At 30.8% G+C, this 21,823-nt stretch overlaps 1 protein-coding gene and 1 pseudogene across 1 annotated transcript; both read right to left on the bottom strand.

The window, feature by feature from the left end:
• Nucleotides 1-1,371: 1,371 nt before the first annotated feature.
• On the bottom strand, nucleotides 1,372-2,604 carry LOC130981524 (putative F-box protein At4g22660). Its single transcript, XM_057905111.1, has one exon. The coding sequence runs from the start codon at nucleotides 2,602-2,604 to the stop codon at nucleotides 1,372-1,374; it is 1,233 nt and encodes a 410-aa protein (XP_057761094.1).
• Nucleotides 2,605-8,943: 6,339 nt separating this feature from the next.
• Nucleotides 8,944-20,378, bottom strand: LOC130981523 (cytokinin hydroxylase-like; annotated as a pseudogene).
• Nucleotides 20,379-21,823: the final 1,445 nt, after the last annotated feature.

The raw sequence follows: 21,823 nt of genomic DNA, 5'->3' as shown, positions 1-21,823 counted from the left end.
TAAGTCAATATTAACTACTTTGTACAGAGGTATACGGAATATAACCAATTTGGATATAAATTTTTAGATAATGTAATTAAATTAAATTTATAATTATAATGAAATATATAATATCATATCATATCTAATAAAATCAGCTTATTATTTATAATAAAAAAAGATCTTACAATTATGAGATGTGATATATATTGTATACGCATAATACATATTTTTGTATCGATGATTAATTGGTTAGTGATTTTTTAAAAATAAAAAATAAAAACATTTTTGAAGAAATTAACGTCAAGGAAGAAGAGAAGGAAAGTGGCTAGTACTTGCTCCCGGTTTCCCACACGGCCACACAGATAGCATAGCTTACTTTACTAATCAATTAAGCTTTTCAAATCAAAGGTTTGCATCTTATAATTAATGACTTGACATGGTATTAAAATCTAATTTTGTCTCGGGTACATGATATATTATATAAATGAATTCGCGTGCATAATATATACATACATATACATAAAAGACTAGAGACCATACCATGTGAGAAACCATGGAGTTAGTATATATATATAATTGAGAATGGCTTTCTCATGTAGTCATCTATGTATATACGTAATCTTCGACCTTTTTTTATACTGTGCACTTTTCAACTGTAAGGATTATATATATTTATTTTATTAAACAAATTAAACAAAGAATGTTAGTATCTTGGAGTAATATTATCTTATATAATTTTTTCATTGTATATTTGTATTAAATTAGAACTTAGAAGCAATAACAACTAATTTTAGTTGATCTAGTAATTAGTTGAGCCGCTAGTCTGCTATAAATGCGAAAAGTTTAAATTTCATCTTATGTATACAACAATCTATTAGACAGACAAATCTTAAGATAAATTTTAGATTCGTAACCAATTAATGTTTAACTCACTAGATTGAAAGATATCATGGAAAAAAAAAGTAACAATATTTATTTTATATATAATTTAATTTTAATATATATTTAATTATTTATTACATTTATATATTTAAATAATTATTTAAATTTATATTAGAATAGTTTTTTATATGAAAATATATTTTTATAAAGATATGATTTAGAATATAAAAAAATCTTTAAATATATAAAAATTAAATAATAATTTTTAATTAGAGACATTTTTAACAGATCGTTTACTCACATATTTTGACCATGATTCTAGCATTGGTACAAATTAAATAATAATTTGGAAACATGTATTAATTCACCATACAGGGAGAATGGTACGGTACGGTTAGAATTGGAAGAACTAATATTCAAGGATATATAACAAATTGTTTAAACAAATTAAAAGATTTGAAATATGAAAAGATTAAAGTACACTGACAAAAGCTTAAGGAGTATGAATTAGGGTAACAACCAAACAGGAGGACAAAAGAACTTCACTTCTAACAATACTCTCTGGAAATTTCCATGGTCCAAGTCGAAGATGCCGATATCTTGAAAAACAGGATCGTAAAATGATGATTGCATCGCTGTTTGGTTATCTGTAAACCAAATCTGGTTTCCTTTGCTTAGAAAAGGCATAGGAATTTGAACAGAAGAATTAAAGCCAATCACTAGTATATAGTTACCTAAATTATCTAATGTTGACCACTCTTTTCTGTTTCTTTTTAACTCATAGATATCGAATTTGTAAGTTTCAAAATCCCTGCGTATTCTCCTCAAGAAGGGATGGCGAAGATATCTTACCAACATCAATAAGCTTCCATTGGCGCACCCAATAAGACATTTAGGCTCGTGAGGGCCTACGGGAATTTCGGATGGAGGTCTGGTTTCATGGATTCCTCCCTTAAGCCCTGCTCTTATCTTTGTATCAAATTCATATAGCTGCCCGTCATTGTTTATGGCATATATCTTTTCTTGGAAAAATATTACGTCCTCAAACCTCTTATCTCTGGTTGGAAATTCTACCCATCTCATATTGCCAGGCTTGTAAAAGGCCAGCCTCTGGTTAGGTCCGAATATCACCACCGCCATAAAATTTTCAATGTCATGCTCAGGAGATGAGTTTATAATAACCTTAAAAACTTGGAATCTATGCACGCTATCTCTATCCAGGGTGATCCTAATGTCACGAAAATCCCACGTTGTGTATTCATCCCCATGATTATCAGGCTGGTAATCAATTATAGTGGGTAAAGTTGAGACTGGAGGAAGATCCAAACTACGATTTGTAAATGGATTTAACATTTGCATAGTGCCATCAGATATGGATTGGACAATCACCCATCCATGACCAGAACCGCGGATGAACTTGTTGTCCGACTGCATCTCTGGCAGCATGATATGGTAAATATCTTTCTCTTCAAGGACGCAAGTATCAAGAGTTTCATCATCTGCAGCAGCTAATTGCATGAGATGATAAATCTCCTCGTCTTCGTAGGAATGATTCTTGACAGTTTCGTCAGGTAACAATAACCATGGAATTTTGTTTCCATTGGGAATCTTTGGAAGTTTCAAGCTCCACTCTTTGCAAACCATTCGAAGCTGAAGGTAATCATCGTAGGCATGAAACCGTTTTGAAATTTCTTTCAACAAATCTTCGTCAATGTCTGCCCATCGATTAATCTCGTCCATGTCTCTGACTCGAGCTATGTTGAGTTACAAAGAGTCAGATCTGAAAAAAAAAAAAAAACAGTCAGAATTTGAAAATTCGTAGAAAATAAACGTCAATTCACTCCCACCAACAAATAAAACTACAAACACGAAAAATGATTCATAACAATCGTCAGAACCAAACCCTAGAAAAAAGTCACTCTGTGCTGCACCGAAGAATCATAAGCATAATTCAACCAAATCATGTATCGAACCTAAGAATCATAAGCATAGTTCAACCAAATCATATGAAGCCATATAGGAAATTCAATGCAGAATTGTGGCAATGTTTTTATTTTGAATCAATAACAGCAAAACATCAATTCACCAACACAAATACAACATAGTGGATTTTAAAATCAATATCAGCAGAATTAATAAATTAAACAATTGAATTTATAACTCAATCTTGGGCGATGAGTTTGAGCTCTGAAGTGGGATGGTGGGTAGTGGCGGTTCTTCGAAGAGACGAGAGGATTATGGGTGGTGGCTGTTCTTCCGATTCCAAGAGAAGATTTGGGTTTTCTGCTGAGAGAGAGACAGAGAAAGGGGTGGGGGTGTTATGCGCGGGGTTTTCTCACAACATTCATTTAAAATTTAAGCTTGTAAGGTACCCGTCACTTCGTTTTTTTTTTTTTCTAGTCAGGTACCCAGGCCAAAAACTGGCCCAGACCCAAAGTAGAAAACAAACCCCCCCCCCAAAAAACCGACCCGCAACCCCGACCCGAAATTCAAACATGCGATTCCCTCTTCATGCTCCGCTTGAGACCAACATCAACGCTCTTCAAATCTTTTTTTTTTTTTTTGGACGTGAAACGCTCTTCAAATCTTTAACACAACGAATTATGAGCCATCGAAATATCCCATTTCTAAAAAACAAACAATTATCCCATAAGCCCAATGATTAACTGGGCCTCAATAACCATGTCCGGAAGCCTAAGCCATGCAATTGTTAGGGTAGCCGGCTACAAGTTCCATCAGTTTACTCAACTAAATTTTGGCTACAATTTTATTAGATAAACAACAGAAATGATGAACAATCTAAATAATAGACGACATCTCACATCTATTAAATATAAATAAATTAAAATTAATTTTTTTTAATTTATTATTTACTTTATTCAGAAAAAACTGTTTTTTTTATATTTTTTTAATTTTTATTTGTCTATTTCTATTTTTTGTTTATTCCTAGCAGGATGATACAGATTCATATGTACGTGTTTTTTGAAGTGAGATTAGGAGTGAAAAAAAGTCAGGCGGCCTGCTAAGACCTGCGATCTGGCCTGTGTTTGACCTGGTTTGTTATAAAAGAGGCACAGACTCAGACTCTTTTAAAAGCCTTAATATATTAATAGGTCATGTCCAAACTCACTAATTAGTCTTACCTGTCAGATCTGCCTGGACCTGTTAAAACATAATTAAATATATAAATAATTTTTAATTATTAACAAAATTATGTGATATTTTAAATTCATTATATTTTATTATAAATATTTTTGTATATTTTAAATATTTTAAATGATTAAAAATTCTTATAAATATTAAATATGACATATTACATATAAATATTTTTATTAAAAAGAAATTTTTTTTAAATAATATTTTTATTTTTGTAAAAAAAAAAATACTAGGCCATTTAACAGATTTCAGGCCAGGCTAGGCTGAACAACAAGTCAGGCCTAATACTTTATAAAAAGTCTATAATAGATTGCAGACTAAGCTCAGGCCAATTAGCTACATGAGAGGCCAAACTTGTTAAAAGTAAAACTTGGTCTGACTTGGCCTATTTTCACCCTTAAATAAGACAAAGGAGACACGCAAAATTTATTATATATTTCTTGTATATTTTTTTAAGGCATAGAAGAAAAAGTATTTTATCTTTTCTTATTTTTTATCAATTATTTTAATAAAAAAATAATATATATAATATTTTTCAATTAAATTATCCACTCCCATATTTATCCGACTTGCTCCATGATGCCAAAGATGAGAGAATATAAAATTCTCGCATGCAGTCAAATGAATGCTTATTAATTATTAATCTTCCAACAATAAAAGAGATTAGTAGTTGACATACGAAAGGAACTCCCACGTGGAGCATGCAATAATATATACCCAAAATTCCGCGAAGTTTATTAACTATGATTGAATCCATGTGATTTGTATTTCTACATACAATAATTTCATGTACTAGGTAGGTATGCTTTCATTAGTAAATATGTTTTATTATTATATGAATTTTATATGTTATATTAATAATTAGTGTACAAAGATATGTATGTTCCACGCACCAAACATAAAGGATGACCTTTAGTTTTTCTAGTTGCGGCTTAATTGAATTGAATCGTATTGCAAATTTTTCCCAAATGATAATGTAAACATTCATCTCTTCTACGTTGCGGGTTTAATTGAATTGAATCGTATTGCATTTTTTTCCCAAATTATGATGTAAACATTCATCTCTTCTAAGTTCCTACTTGCGGCACCTCATTTGTTGCGGTTTTCCTTCCTTTTGAATTTTCACTCTATTAGGGTGGAGCTTAGTTAAGATAAAGGGGGATGATCCCAAACTTTTGATAAAAAATTAGTAATATTTTTTTAAAAAATAAAAAATTAATTCAATTGGTTCAAATATTTTGCTATGACTTAAAATACCAAAATTCAATCTTTATCTCTTGTTTTTATTATATATTAATTTTTAGTTTTAAATATTCAAAACATGTTGGATTTGGACTGAACTGAATGTATTCGCATTTCGCAACTCTCTATTCAATAAGCAACACTTTCTCTACCTTTAAGTTTAAATATAAAAAATTAGGTATTTTTTATTTATGTAATTTAATATTATTTTATATTTTGCTGTTTATTTAATTAAATTTTTTATATGATAAAAATATTAGAATATTCAATAAGTATTGATATTATTGTATTTGTATACATTGATTAAAAAATTCAATAAATATTATAAATTTTAATATTTGTCATTCTAACTTCTTTTTTATATATTTTAGAAGATATATATTCAAATTTTTATATAAAATAATCATGAAAAATCAAAGAATTGATGCATTTTTTAAGAAGAAAGCTAATATTTAAGAAGGAGAATATATAACTTTTACAATATCAACATCTGTAGATAGTTCTTCTACTTTAATGAATCACGAAAAAAGTGAGATACAACTCCAAAAGTTCAAAGAGTTGCATCTGATGAGTTTGATCTTAATTTTTTGGAACGAGGCCCTAGAAAACGGCTTTAAATTTGACAATATCACCCAAATTAGAGAGATAAAATTAGACAAATTTATCTTAAATGGAATCCATATCAAAAGTATCTTAACAATTATTTTCTATCTGATCCCTTAAAATTTTGTTTCAAGTTCCGCCACTCAATCCCTCGCACTTTTCCGTTTTGTCACTCACTAATGTAAATGAAGTTATAGATTTAGATTTAGATTTAGAGTTTAGAAAAGTTACACTGATTTTTCTTAAAACTATACCCTTATTCTATTTATACTATTTAGATGATATTGCACTTCAACATTCTTATATTTTCTTTTCACCTCTATAATAATCATATGATACTAATTTATCTTTCCTTTAAATTAAAAAAAAGTTTAATTATTCTGTTGGTCCTATAGTTTCGTGAAATTTTTAATTAGATTCCTATATTTTTTTCTTTTTAATTGGGTCCCTGCACCAATTTTTTTTAATTAGGTTTCTCTTGGCAGTAATTGGCTTAATTTTATAGGAAGCCAACTAAAAAAATAAAATAATAAAATTGGTGCAGGAACTCAAATAAAAGGGAAAAAAAAGCATAAGGACCCAATTAATAAAAAAATTTGGTGCAAGAACTCAATTAAAAGAAAAAAAAGTATAAAGACCTAATTAAAAATTTTGCGAAACTATAGGATCAACAGAGTAATTAAACAAAAAAAAAATCCAAATGTATCATTCTTACTTTGAAGAAGTTTAATGAAATGTACTTACTTAAAACAAAATAATCAATATTCTTGTGGTCTATATAATTGAAGTAGATAGGGTTGACAATGGATAAGGTAGAGTTTGGACTCTATCCTAATCTTATTTGTGGGTTGAAAACTTTTTTAAAATTTAACCATATTTTATTCGCAGATTGAAAATCTCTTAACCCTAACCCTACTTGCACCATAAAGTTCTCAACCCCATCTTATTTGACCCTACCAGTAGAAAAATCAATTTTTTTTCAAATAAATATTAAATCCAATTATTCCATATTTCATACATATTAATAAAATATAAAAATTAAGTTCAAATTAAATTAAAAAAAATTTAACATAAAATTATAAATAACATAATCATAGGTTCTTAATAAACACAAATAAAAATAAATGTCTTGTCATTCTTCTAACTTCTTCAAGTTCTTGCAACATTATTATTTAAATAACAAATTGACTAAATTAAGAAATTAAATAATTAGCTTAGTGGTATACTTCGAGTTTGGGATAAGTACTTTTTTCATCCTCAAGGTCTGGGGTCAAAATCAAAATCGTCCCCAATCTTTTTTTCTTATTAAAATCATCCCCAACGTTCAAAAATACTTTAAAATCATCTTTTTCCGAATTTTTAGACCAAAATACCCTCATCATCATCATTCTCCTCTTCACCTTCCTCACCCCACCACCTCCATTGCCACCACTGCCACCACTACCACCACCACCACCACCACCAACACAACTCTCTCACCTCACTGCGGTAACCCCCCACCCCTTACCCCCACCCACCCCCCCCCCCCACCCCTCACCGCCTCCCCCTCACCCCACTCCGTCACCCCCTCTCCCCCTCACCCCCCACCCCTCACCCCACTCCGTCACCCCCTCTCCCCCTCACCCCCCACCCCTCATCGCCTCCCCTCACCCCACTCCCTCACCCCCTCACCCTCTCACCGTAACCCTTCCCACCTCTCACCCCACTCCCTCACCGTAACCCTCCACCCCTCACCCTTTCACCATAACTCCCACCCCCTCACTGTAACCAGAATTTAAATTTTCAGGCAAACTTGCAACAGAAATCAAAGAATAATAATCACAGGAAAAAAAACACTTGCAACAGAAAATCAAAGAACCCTCTTTGGCAAAAAAAAAAATCACAAAAAAAGTAATCACTTGCAACAGAATCTCATGGAAATTCAAAACCCAGGCAGAAGTTCTTTTCCTCAATTGAATCCAAACCAATAATCAAAATTGACTTACAGCCATAGAAAAATTATTGAATAATAATCCAGAAAAAATACTGTTCATGGTCATCATCATCATTCACTTTGAAGAAGAAGAAGAAAAAGAAGAAGAAGAAGCGGTGGTGTGGTGCGGTGGTGCGGCGATATGAAGAGGAAGAAGAAGAAGATGGTCGTGCGGTGCGGTGCGACGGCGGGTTGGACGCAGGGGCGGCGGCGGGTTAGACGCAGGGGCGGCGGCGGTGAGGGGATGAGAGGGCGAGGGTGCGATGGAGTGATGGAGTGAGGGATTACAGTGAGGGGGGTGAGGGAGGGGAACTGATGAAGATGATGATGATGATGATGATGATGATGGGAGGGATGGGATGGGATTTGGGGGTGGGGTTTGGGGGTGGGTGTAGGAGGAAGGGAAATTGGGGGGTTGGGGGTTGGGGGGAGAGAGGGAAGAGATGCTGATGGGTGTGGGTGTGGGTGGGGGTGGGGTATTATTTTTTTTTTTATTAATAGTTAAGGGTAATTTGGTCCAAAAAAATAGGGAAGGACAATTTTATAACGTTTTGTAACATTGAGGATGATTTTAATAACAAAAAAAGGTCGAAGACGATTTTGATTTTGACCCCAGACTTTGGGGACGAAAAAAGTACTTATCCCCTTCGAGTTTTTACAAAAAAAAAAAAATTATAGAGTTCAAGTAAAGTAGAATAGGTATACTCTAAACCTACATTTAATCATACCCGATAAAATTAGGTACTTGCAGTATTGTCAACTCTAAACAAAAGCGTATATTTAACTAGTAGTTTTTTTTTTTTTTTTTTGGTAGAAGAAAAGTTGTAAAAGAAGAAAGGAGATCAATTTAAAAGGGCAGATAAAATATATAATCTTAGACTCTCACAAGCGAAAAAATTGGCTGTGGAAAAAAAATTATATCTTAAGCATCGATATGCATAATCGTTTTTTTGGGTTTAGTAAATTTTGCATAACTTTTTTTTATGTTATTTGATTTTAATACTGATCACGGATAAAATCAGTTATTTATAAAAAGACACATAAATTATTATATATGTTACTACTATAATCAATCCTCGTATATTCATAAATTGATACACACATTTCTAAAGAGGTTGAACAATAAGAGGAATTCCATGAATAGGCCTAAGTGATAGCATGATAGTTGGAGAATGGTGATAACTAGGAGAAACCTTAAACCTAAACCTAGATAGGAGTAGGGTTAACACAATCTTATACTCCATGAATGACAAGTTCCTACCAACACACATTCTCCCTCCGAATCCAAATGGCAAGTACCCCATTTGGTGGTTGCATCCGCCGTTCGCATCGTCCATGAACCTCTCCGGTTTGAACTCATTCGCGTCGCTTCCCCATAGGGTCGCGTCACGGTGCATGGCTATAAGGTCAATCCAAATGTTAGTCCCTTTAGGCACTATAAAATCATCAACCCTAATTTCTCCTTTGGCTTGTCTTTGCACATTTGGTGATGGTGGATAGAGTCTTAGAGCTTCATTCATCACCCATTTCATCTGTATAGATCAATTGATATATTAGAGTTTAATTTTGATGACTGATGATGTAAAACGTTTTATACAGTCGTACAATTACATTTATTTTTTTAGATAACTATTTACACAATCAATATAAAAGATAAATATTTTTTATTAATGTGACATTAAATAATTAAATAATCAGATACACGTGTGCATCAAAATTAAATTCATAATAATATATATGATCAATATAAAAATTATTTTTCATCATTAGTTTACCTAAAAAATGTACTTTTTATTTTCAATTTTAAATTATATAAAAATATAGATTTCCAACTTTATTTTTCGGCGGATTTACATGATGGAAGGAGTATAAACTAATAAATTAAGACAAAACAACAAAACTAAGATCTCATTATTCAAAAAGTCAAACCCCAAATCAAAGTACACGTGGCAATATGAGACAAGGTCCATGAAGAAAAAAAAAAAAGGAAATGTTGAAAGTTTTGACTTTTGAAGACAGTGTAAACTGGAAAAGAAAATAACAAAAGTCGTAGCACTTTTTATCTACAGTATCTTATTTTATATATAATTAAATTTAGATTCGGACTTTAGTCAGAGATGAGAATCTGTGTCCTCGTTTATTAAGTATCTAATAATGTACGTATAGTCATTAACAAAGAGTCTTACTGGACAAATTAAATAAATTAAATAAACTAGCACATGAGCACACACGTTTATGCTTAAAGAAAATCTTAAGGTTCTAATTCTTGTGAACAAATTAAATAAATAAAAACGAATGCTTTATATAATTTGTTGTTCTAGTACAAGAATCAACTCATCACAATCAAATTTTAATTAGATTTTAGTAAAATTTTTAAATATTAAAAATAATTTAGATATCAAATTTCTAATAATGAAATTTTGATATTAGTGTATATTAATAGAATTTGATTAAGGTTTAATTATTTTATTGGTCTTTATAGTTTTATCAAATTTATAATTAGGTCTTTATATTTTTTTTAATTTTGTAATTAAGTTTTTTTAATATAAAAAGTGTTAGAATTAACTTACTATTTTTTCACAAATTAAATTAAAGGTATTCACAATTAAGAATCTAATTAAATTTTTTTATATATTTTTTTGATAGAAATATTCTAATAATTTTAGCGTTTTTAACACGAAAATGACCTAATTATTAAATTAAAAACAGTATAGAGATTCATTTGAAAAAAAAATAAAAATAAAAATAAAAATAAAAATAAAAACTTAATTGTAAATTTAGTAAAATTATAAGAATTAATTGAATAATTAAATCTTTGATTAATCATCTAACCATTAATTATATATTCACTACAAAAAAGGTCTATACTCACGGTTAGCTAGTGAAAAGGGTGACCATAGGTCTATTGTCACGGTTTTTGACCTATGATCACAGTTTTTTTACTGTGGCCTATTCTGTCGTGGCCATAGACATATGGTCACAATTTTTTTTATCTATGGTCATAGTTTCTATGGTCACGATTTTAGTGTTCAAATTCTAGCACTTTAAGCCACGTTTTTTTTACCGTGATTATAAGTTAATATATGGTCACGCGTAAAAACCGTGATCATAGTCATAACTATGATCACGGTCAGCCTCTATGATTATCTATGATCACCCTACTTAAAACCGTGGCCATATACCCTTTTCAGCCACCATTTTTTTAAAAACTGTGACCATAATCCCTTTTTTTGGCCACGGTAAAAAATCGTAACCATAGAAAATTTATAATTACGATCTTTTACCGTGACAAAAAAAATCTTGGTCATAGACCCAAAATATTGTGGTGATTATAGTGTATGTAGTTACCTTTTTCAAACCATTAAGCAAGTTGAAGTTGACATCACCACCAAAGTCTCCATTATTGCCCATGACTTCTTTGATTTCATCTCTCAATTGGTTTTGCCAATCTTCATGCATGGCTAGAAGGAGCAAACTCCAAATTATGGAAAGTGACGTGGTTTCATAGCCACCAAAGAAAAATGTCTTACACTCATCAATCAATTCTCTCATTGAGAAATTATTTTTTTCCTCTCCATTTACCACTTGATGATTTTCTTGCAACAAATGACCCAACAAATCTTCTTGAGATTTTCCACTTTGCATCCTTTCATTTATAAAAGAGATTAAGAGCTTATCAATTTCCCCACCAATTTTCTTGGCCTCTAGGGTTTTATTGATAGCAAAAAAATTGCCAAAGGGAACCCCCACAAAACGGTGGCTCTTAAATAGAACCATTTGCAATTCTTTTAATTTTCTAAACACTATTTTTCCATTTTCATCTCCCATTCCAAAACTTGCTTTTGCTATGATCTCACCAGCTGTTTCCATAATCTCCCTCTCCACATCAATTTCAGTAGGGTTACCATAGTTTATTTGAGATATCCATCTTTCTATCATTTTTCTTGTGGACTCAACCATCATGTTCGCCATTGCCTACCACATATAAAACATTATTTTTAATTAATTTCATATTAATCAAAGAAATTAATTTCTTTTGGAACCATGTATTCCCAACATGTTTTTTGAAAAAGTAAGGTTACATAACTAATAATTAGGAAAAGTATGAGGAGCCAATGGAATATTTGTACAATGGGTACAATGGAAGTTTATGGAATATTAAAAATATGACTATTAGTATTATCTTTTCTCATCAACTAAAATTTTTAGGATGAGTGGTATCATGACATAGTATTAGAGCACTAGATCCGAAAGGTTCAGGGTTCGATCTTTGGTGAACTCCAAAATCAGTTATTCTAGATAATATGGAGGATGTTCATTTTATAACTCAATAGTCCATTGTACACATTGTACAAATAGTCCGTTGTCTCCCTAGCGGGATCCTTTCAACTAACATCGGCCAATTTTTATAAAATTATTTTATTTATTTTAAATTTAGATTCTAAATCATAAACTCTTAACATTCAATTTTAAATTATAAATTTAAATCCTAAAATGGACTAATTTTTACTAATTAAAAATTAATTTCACATAGTTTTGAATTAAAAACTTTCCTTTCATTTAATTGCAATTAGAGAAAGGATTAAGAAAGAGAATACAATACCTTCAACTTAAGAGGGTTAAATGCTAGAGTTATAACATGGCGATGAAGAAGCCATTGATCACTTTCAGTCATAACCAAACCCTCTCCAAACATTGAGTATCTATCTTCTTCAAGAATTCTGCCTCCGCAATGTACAAAAATGGTTCTGTCCCAAGCCAGTATATGAACACTTTTCCTGTGCAACACATAATTAATCTCATACATTCATAACTCAATGTATTTCGTTGTAATTTTTGTTTAGATTTATTGAATTATTAGACTATATTTGATTTTTGTGATCCATAAAATATAAATTTAGAGAAAAAAATATTTGTGTCCCGTCTATTCTTAAAAAATATGGTGAAAATTCACATATAATTATTTTTATGTGAAAATATTAATTATTGTTCGATATTAATTTAGTCAAATCTATTTAATCAGTTAATAATTTTTAACTAAATTTCATATGAAGTTAACTGCAGATAAACTTTTACTAAAAAATATTTATAAAATACGAATATCGCATCTCATGCTGAACTAAACACGACGTTATAATATACCAAATAAATTTTAACATAACAAATATTTTGAAATAAAAAAATTATTCTATATATTTACAAAAAAGTAGGTTAATGACTATAGATGATGATTATTAGTTGATTACCATAAGAATTTTGCCATGAAGAATAATAAGGAGCAACTATAGATTGTATATCATGAGAGAGATTAGAAGATGATGAAGAAATAGTTGTGGTATTAATAATAATAATATTGCTCTTCTTTCCTTTCATGTCTTTGATGTTTCCAAGAGGGAAACTTGGAGGTGGACCTTCAAAACCACATTTCTTAAGCTTATGAAGCTTTTGATTTGGTATAAACTAGTGTTATTAGTATCATTAGCATCAAGAAGAGACTAAGGCCAATGAGAGCAACAAAAGATAACCCTAAAAATTTCATTATCTCTCTCTTTCCTTATGTGACGTTGCTTTTGGTTTAGATTTTGTTGGTGGAAATCTGATGCAATTTATTTGAGTATTTATAGAATGAGTTATGTATGTATTTCGGTAAGATATAGAGTCAAAGGTTCTATGCTTTGACAACATAATAAAATAGGGAAAGTATGAGGAGCCAATGAAATATTTATACAATGTGTATAATGGAGGTTTACGGAGTATTAGAGATATAATCATTAATGTTACATTTTCTTATCAGTTGAAACTTTTGGGATGAGTGGTATCATGACATGGTATTAGAGCGCTAGATCTGAAAGGTCAAGAGTTATTCTAGATAGTATGGGGATGTTCATTTTGTAACTCAATAATCCATTGTACACATTGTATAAATAATCCATTGTCTCCCAATAAACAAAACAACTGTTTAGAAAACTGTGTGTGTTATTAGAGCAACTCCAATGCTAAGAAATAGAGTTCCTCTTTTAATATATGGGGACTCAATTACCATTGGAGTGAAAAGGGAAGGAGGGCTCTTCACGTGGATCAAGGTTGAGAGTCCCTCTAAACAGGGACTTGCAACAACCAATAAAATCATGCCATGTGGTAAATTAATTAAAAAAATATATATTAAATATATATATTAAATAATTAAATTATAATTAATTTATTAATAATTATAATAATTTATTATATTAAATACTTATATCTCTATTTAATTAATTATTTATATTAATTATTTAATAATTAGTTATATTAAATTATAATTAATATAAATAATTATGTTAAATCATAATTAATTAAATTTATTTTACATAAAAAATAAATTTAATTTTTACATATTATAAAATAATTTTTAGTTGGATTATTTATTTTTATTTATAAAATTTAAAATACTAACCAAATTTAAGTTATTTATTTTAATATTTTATAATATTAAATTATTTTAAATTTATAAATTTAGATAATATTATTATAAAAAATAATAATTATATTAATTTTAATTATTTTAATTAATTAATTAAGTGAGACCACAATAGGAACTAAAGTTAGTTCCTTCTAATGGAGAAGAGAGAGATTCTTTGAGTTCCTATTTACTGGTAATGATGCAAAAGCTGATGTGGAGTTACTTTTTATGACAGGTGGACCATAAATAGGGACTAGAACGAGTTCCCTACTGGAGATGGTTTTAGGAAAGAGAAGATAAAGTAGTGCTAACAAGAACACTAACTTTTCACATTATCCTTACACACCGACATTAATTAAATACCAAATTACTTTATTTGACTACTATTATTATTATTATTATTATTATTATTATTATTATTATTATTATTATTATTATTATTATTATTATTATTATTATTATTATTATTAATTAGTGAGAATAAAACAAATAGTACATGATTTTAGTGTTTTGAATATTTCAATAAAACTAAGTAATTTATTTAAGTTTACTTATTTTTCTTCCCAATAAAAAAATATAATGATGGTTTTATTTTGTAAAATTTCCTTAAATGTAGGCCTATCAATGGAAAACAATAAAAAAATAATTAATTTTAATGTGAAAATTCTATTTAATTTCTTTTGCCTTTTATTGTCTAATATATTTATTTACGAATAAAACTTACAACTCCTAAATATTTAAAAGAGCAATGTTAGGGGCTAGCAATTTTTGTGATTGTTGGCCAGCAACTAACCATCAATGATGATTTGATGGTGTGAGATTGGTGTAAGATTTCATCTAATGGCTCACCTTTCTCTGCTGGTTACATGCTGGCCAAAATTCAATAAAACTGCTGCTCCCTAGACTTTTCCTATTTAAAATACATGCATTAAATAATATGTTTTAAGATTATCCAAAAATTTCCTCAATATATATATATATATAATACCCCTGCCGCCTAGTGATGAATCATCAAACAATATTTGCTTGTCACGCTGGTTATTAGTTCTTAATTTAATTTCAATTCTTTTTTAATTCATTGAGTATAAGTATTCATTATAACAATACAGATTATATACTAGGGTATAGCTAGCTGTATTAGATGTTTCGGGCAAAATGAAACCGCAAACACTCAAACAGGGAAATCATACGTACTAAAGTATACAAATTGAAGCAACATGGATTCCTTTGATTAATTAATTGCTCACCTCTTCCATAATAAAATAGTTAAAATAAACCATGGCATGTTATGTTGTTGTATATATGTATGTGAGAACTTACTATTTTATGCTAATGAAAACGTCAATAGTTGTTGGGTATATTAGTATGAGAAGATGATAAAATTTTATATTTGTATAGTAATTTCAAGGCACAATTAGATCGCTTTTTTTAGAGAGATATTTGTCCCTACACTTAGTTGCTATAGGGTTGATGACAATACTCTCCCACGATTGAAATCTAAGAATTTCTTAATTAGCAATAATAAGAAATTATCAACTCTCTTGAACAAAGAAAAACTCTTAATAGTTGAGTAAAATGTACACTTAGTACTTGTGTTTATGAAATAGTGGATAATGACTTATTTATACATATTGCACAGAGCAATTGTGATTAGTTACGTATACCAATGATTGTGTCTTTTCTATTGCCAATAGATACAATGTTTTGAACATACACAATTCTTAAAGAGTTGTGTCTTTTTAGTCAATAAACACAATGTTTTGAACATACACAATCCTTAAAAGGTTAAGTCCCTTTAACCAAATGGTATTAAACAGTTAGTAACCGTTTATTAATATTAATAATAATATTAATAATAATATCAATAATATTAATAATATTAAGGGGTAAGTATGGTTTTGGTCCCTAATGTTGAGGGCCAAAATCGAAACCGTCTCTCATCTAATTTTCGATTTATAATCATCCTTAATGTTTTTTTCGTATTAAAATCGTCTTTTTTAATAAAAATTTTAATTTAATTCCTAAACTACCCCTACTTTAAAAAAATTATAAAATTTTAAAAAATAAAAAATAAAAAACACGTTTGTTGGAAGGGGAGGGGGTGGGGGAAGGGGGGAAGGGGGGAAGGGGTGACGGGGTGGGGGTGGGGGTGGGGGTGGGGGAAAGGGGAAGGGAAAGGAGGAGGGGGTGACGGGGGGTGGGGGTGGGGGGAGGGGGAAGGGGGTGGGGTGGGGTGGGGTGGGGGAAAGGGGAAGGGGGAGGAGGAGGGAGTGACGGGGTGGCGGATGGGGGAGGAGGAGGGGGTGACGGTGGGGTGGGGGAAAGGGGAGGGGGGAGAGGGAGGGGAAAAGGAAAAAATGGGAGGGTATTTTTGTCCAAAAAAATAAAAAGGACGATTTTAATACGAAAAGAAACGTTAAGGACGATTCTAAATCGAAAATTAGATGAGGGACGGTTTCGATTCTGACCCTCAACGTTAGGGACCAAAACCATACTTACCCCTAATATTAATTAATCAAATTTGTAAATACCCTTCAATCCCCCACTATTTACAAAATTTAAATGTCATACAAGTATATGCATAAAGAATGTGTCACTAAGATTAAACATTCTTTTAGTGTAAATTTTAAAGTTCTAACGAAGTAATAGGTGTCTAATCGATTAAACCTATACTCCATATGCTAGTACCAAAAATCACACACATTACTTATACCCTCCAAATTCAAGAGTTTAAAATTTTAAGCACTTATATGGCCTTGTGCTCATCCTGGTTTCATGAATATTTACGAGAATAAAACCTATAAAATTCTCGATTAGAGCGGCACCACTCTTATATTCATATAGGTGGAATCCTTTGATAGATAATATTATCATTCCATTAAGAGTTTAAACTCACCCTCCTAATTTATTGTAAATAGCACTAAATCCTACACCTTAGTTCTCCAATTGCTAAATAACTTGTTATTACCCATTAAACCTTGAAACTAGTGGTCTACTAGAATAAGGTTGGGTTCCCATTATTTAGCAATAATAGATTTTAATCCCATTTTAGCAGTAGTCTCTTTGATTTTATCCCTTGACAAATCTTTAGTCAAAGGGTCTGCTAAATTTTCTTGAGATCTTATATAAGTGATGGTAATTACACCATCATCTATTAGTTGCCTCACAAACTTATATCTCAAACTTATATGTCTAGACTTTCCATTATAAACCTTATTATATGCTCGAGACATGGTTGATTCACTATCACAGAAGATTGAAATGGCTGTTGTCCGCTGTGGCCACAGCTTTATATCATATAACAAATTTCTTAACCATTCCACTTCTTTACCTGCGGCTGATAAAGCAACAAACTCAGCCTCTATAGTAGAATGTGTAATACATGTTTGTTTCTTTGAAGCCCAACTTATTGCTCCACCACCTATGGTGAAAATCCATCTTGAAGTGGATTTGTTGTCACTAAAATTTGTAATCCAACTTGCGTCGGAATAACCTTCTAAAACTGCGGGATAATCACTATAATGTAATCCCAAGTTTATGGTTTTCTTGAGATAACCAAGAACTCTTGTTATAGCTTTCCAATATTGATTGCTAGGCTTTCCTGTAAATCTTGATAATTTGCACACAGCAAATGCTATATCAGATCTAGTACAGTGCATTGAATACATTAAACTTCCTATAGCACTAGCATATTCTAATTGTGCTATAGGTCTTCCTATGTTTCTTTCTAATTTAAGATTAGGATCATACGGCGTATTGGATTCTTTAATTGTGAGATGATCAAACTTTTCCAATACCTTTTTGATATAATGAGATTGACTTAAAGTAAAGCTAATTTTATTTTTATGCACCTTTATGCCTAATATTGTATCAACTTCATTCAAGTCCTTCATCTTGAATTTAGAAGTTAGATACTTCTTCGTTATACGAATTTCTTCTAAATTTGTTCCGATGATTAACATATCATCAACATATAAACAAATGATTACTCCATAATTTTTAGTAAATTTTGAGTAAATACATTTGTCCGCACTATTATGTGAGAAGCCATTTGATAACACCACTGAATCAAACTTCTCATGCCATTGTTTAGGCGCTTGTTTTAGCCCATACAAAAACTTAATTAATTTACAAACTTTCTTTTCATTTCCAGGTAGCACATAGCCTTCCGGTTACTCCATATAAATTTTTTCATTGAGATCTCCATTTTAAAAAAGCTGTTTTAACATCCATTTGATGTATATGAAGCTTGTGAATGGACGCCAATGCTATAAGAGTCCTAATAGAAGTCATTCTTGCCACAGGTGCGTAGGTATTGAAATAGTCTAGACCTTCTTGTTGTCTAAACCCCTTGGCCACTAACCTTGCTTTAAAGGTTTGTAATGAACCATCAGTGTTATACTTTCTTCTAAATATTCACTAACATCCTATAGACTTTGATCCTGGAGACAAATCAACCAAGACCCAAGTATTGTTAGATAATATTGAGTCCATTTCATCATTTATTGCTTCTTTCCAAAAAGAAAAATCCCTTGAAGCCATAGCCTCTTTGAACGTTTGAGGATCACCCTCTATGCTCATCACAATAGGAATCTTGTTTGTTACAGAATTCCTAGTTCCTTCTACCAAAAAGGTGATAGCCTGAGAAGAAATAAAATCTGGACCCAAGTCCTTTTCTTTTCTTACTCTCAAGCTCTTCCTTGGTTCAATCAACTTTTTGTCGCTTAGACGTTTATTGTTTTGATTATTTATTTCTTGTGAGATATTAGTATCATTTTGGGGATATTCTGAATTAGAAGTTGAATCATTGAAATATCTATTTTCAATAAATTCTACCTCTCTTGATTCAACAACTACATTAGACACTAAGTCTAATAGTCTATATGCTTTAGAATTTTGAGCATATCCTATAAAAGTGCCTTTTATGGCTCTTGGCCCCAATTTGGTTCTCTTTTGATCAGGAACTCGATAAAAGGCTAAACACCCCCACACTTTAAGATAATTTAAATTAGGTTTCCTTCCTTTCCAAATTTCATAAGGAGAAACCTTTCTATGTCTTGATGGTATCCTATTATGGATATGACACGATGTCAATAATGCTTCACTCCATAAATTATAAGGAAATTTTGTATTTAGTAACATTGAATTAACCATATCCACTAAGGTACGGTTTTTCCTTTCCGCCAAACCATTTTGTTGCGGAATATATGGAGCGGAAGATTCATGCACAATACCATGTAATTCACAAAAGTGATCAAATTCATTAGAAAAGTATTCTCCACCTCGATCACTACGAAGAACTTTTATTTTCTTATCATGCATATTTTCTACTTCCATTTTATATTTCTTAAATATTTCAAAAGCTTCATCTTTATTTCTAAGCAAATACACCTAAGTGAATCTAGAACAATCATCAATAAAGGTTATAAAATATCTTTTTTCTCCTCTAGTAATATTTCCATTTAGTTCACAAATATCACTATGAATCAATTCTAATAAATGTGTATTTCTTTCAACTTTAGGAAAAGGTTTCTTAGTAATTTTGGATTGTATGCAAATATCACATTTCTTATTAAAATCCTTGTTACTAAGATCAATATAGTTATTCTTTTGCATATATTCAATTGATTTGTAATTTAAGTGTGCTAATCTACTATGCCATAAATCACAAGAATCAACAACATACAAGGAAACATTCACTTTATTAATACTAAGTTTAAACATGCCTTCAGCACAATATCCTTTTCCTATGAATACATCATTCTTAAGCAAGATCACTTTATCGGATTCCATTACAACTTTGAATCCTTTCTTACACAGGAGACTAACAGAAACTAATTTTTTTTTCAAATCTGGAACATGAAGTACATTTATTAAACTTAATTTCTTTTCATATGTAAAATTCAATTCCACGGTTCCTTGACCACAAACTTTGGTTGAGTTATCATTACCCATCAAGACTTCTCTATTGTTCACTTCTTCATATGTTTTGAATTGGTTGCGATCATTGCAAACGTGAACAGTAGTCCCAAAATCTAACCACCACTCAAGTGATTTTTCTTGTGTTGCTATGTTGACTTCTGTAACCATGCCAATATGCATTTTTTGTACTTTTTCTGCAACCATAGCAATTAGATCCTTCTCTTCTACTAAGTTGGTCTTTGGTGCTTCCTTTTTCAGAAGTGTACATTCTTTGATATAGTGTCCTTTCTTGTGACAATGATAACACTCTCTTTGTCTCTTCTTATCTTGCTTTGAATCTTTAGAGAACTTTTTTTTCTTCTTATTGGTGTTGTTTTCACCAATATGATTCACTTTAGAATTTTGAGAAAGATACACAGCATCACGTTTTCGAGTTTCCTCCTCTATACGTATATGCGTTAGTAATTTCTAAATTGTGAAGTCCTCGCCAAGATGTAAAAGTTTCTTCCTATAACCATTCCAAGATGAAGGCAATTTTGAAATAATTGCTCCAACTTGTAATGATTCAGGGATCACCACTTGTAGATCACGAAGTCTACTTACAAGGATTTGTAATTCATGAATTTGATCCATGACAGGCATAGTATCATTCATAATAAATTTAAAATATTTCATCATAATAAACTTATCTGTTCATTGTCGTTCGGTATTGTACTTTTCTTCCAAAGATTTTCAAATCTCCAATGGTGATTGAATTGACATGTAGAGATCATAGAGTCGTTCGAATAAAGTGTTGAGAATATGACCTCGACATGCGAAAGTATCTTCATCATGTTTCTTCTTTAATTGAACGATCTTTTCTTTCTCTTTCGGTGTGACATTTTCAGCGGCATCGACAATTGGTGTAGTCTTAGGATCAATCACATATGCAAGATTGAGAACCGAAAGAAGGAACATCATCTTGTCCTTCCAACGGTTGAAGTTTGTTCCATCAAAGCGATCTAACTTGACAAACTCTTGATTCATAACCTTGAACATGGTGTTTTGATCTTGTGCCATCTTCAAGTAATATCTCTCTAAAATTGTTGGGTATATTAGTATGAGAAGATGACAAAATCTTATATTTGTGTAGTGGTTTCAAGGCACAATTAGATCGCTTTCTTTAGAGAGATATTTGTCCACACACTTAGTTGCTATAGGGTTGATGACAATACTCTCCCAGGATACAATGAAACCTAAGAATTTCTTAATTACCAATAGTAAGAAATTCTCAACTCTCTTGAACAAAGAAAAACTCTTAATAGTTGAGTAAAATGTACACTTAGTACTTGTGTTTATAAAATAGTGGATAAGGACTTATTTATACATATTGCACAAAGCAATTGTGATTAGTTACGTATACCAATGGTTGTGTCTTTTCTATTGCCAATAGATATAATGTTTTGAACATACACAATTCTTAAAGAGTTGTGTCCCTTTAGTCAATAGACACAATATTTTGAACATACACAATCCTTAAAAGGTTGTGTCCCTTCAACCAAATAGTACTAAACGGTTAGTAACCGTTTATTAATATTAATAATAATATCAATAATATTAATAATATTAATTAATCAAATTTGTAA

Source organism: Arachis stenosperma, chromosome 5 (genome assembly GCF_014773155.1).
Source record: "Arachis stenosperma cultivar V10309 chromosome 5, arast.V10309.gnm1.PFL2, whole genome shotgun sequence".
Classification (NCBI taxonomy): Eukaryota; Viridiplantae; Streptophyta; class Magnoliopsida; order Fabales; family Fabaceae; genus Arachis; species Arachis stenosperma.
Note: the sequence above shows the minus strand (reverse complement) of the source record. Positions and strands in the feature narration are given on the sequence as shown.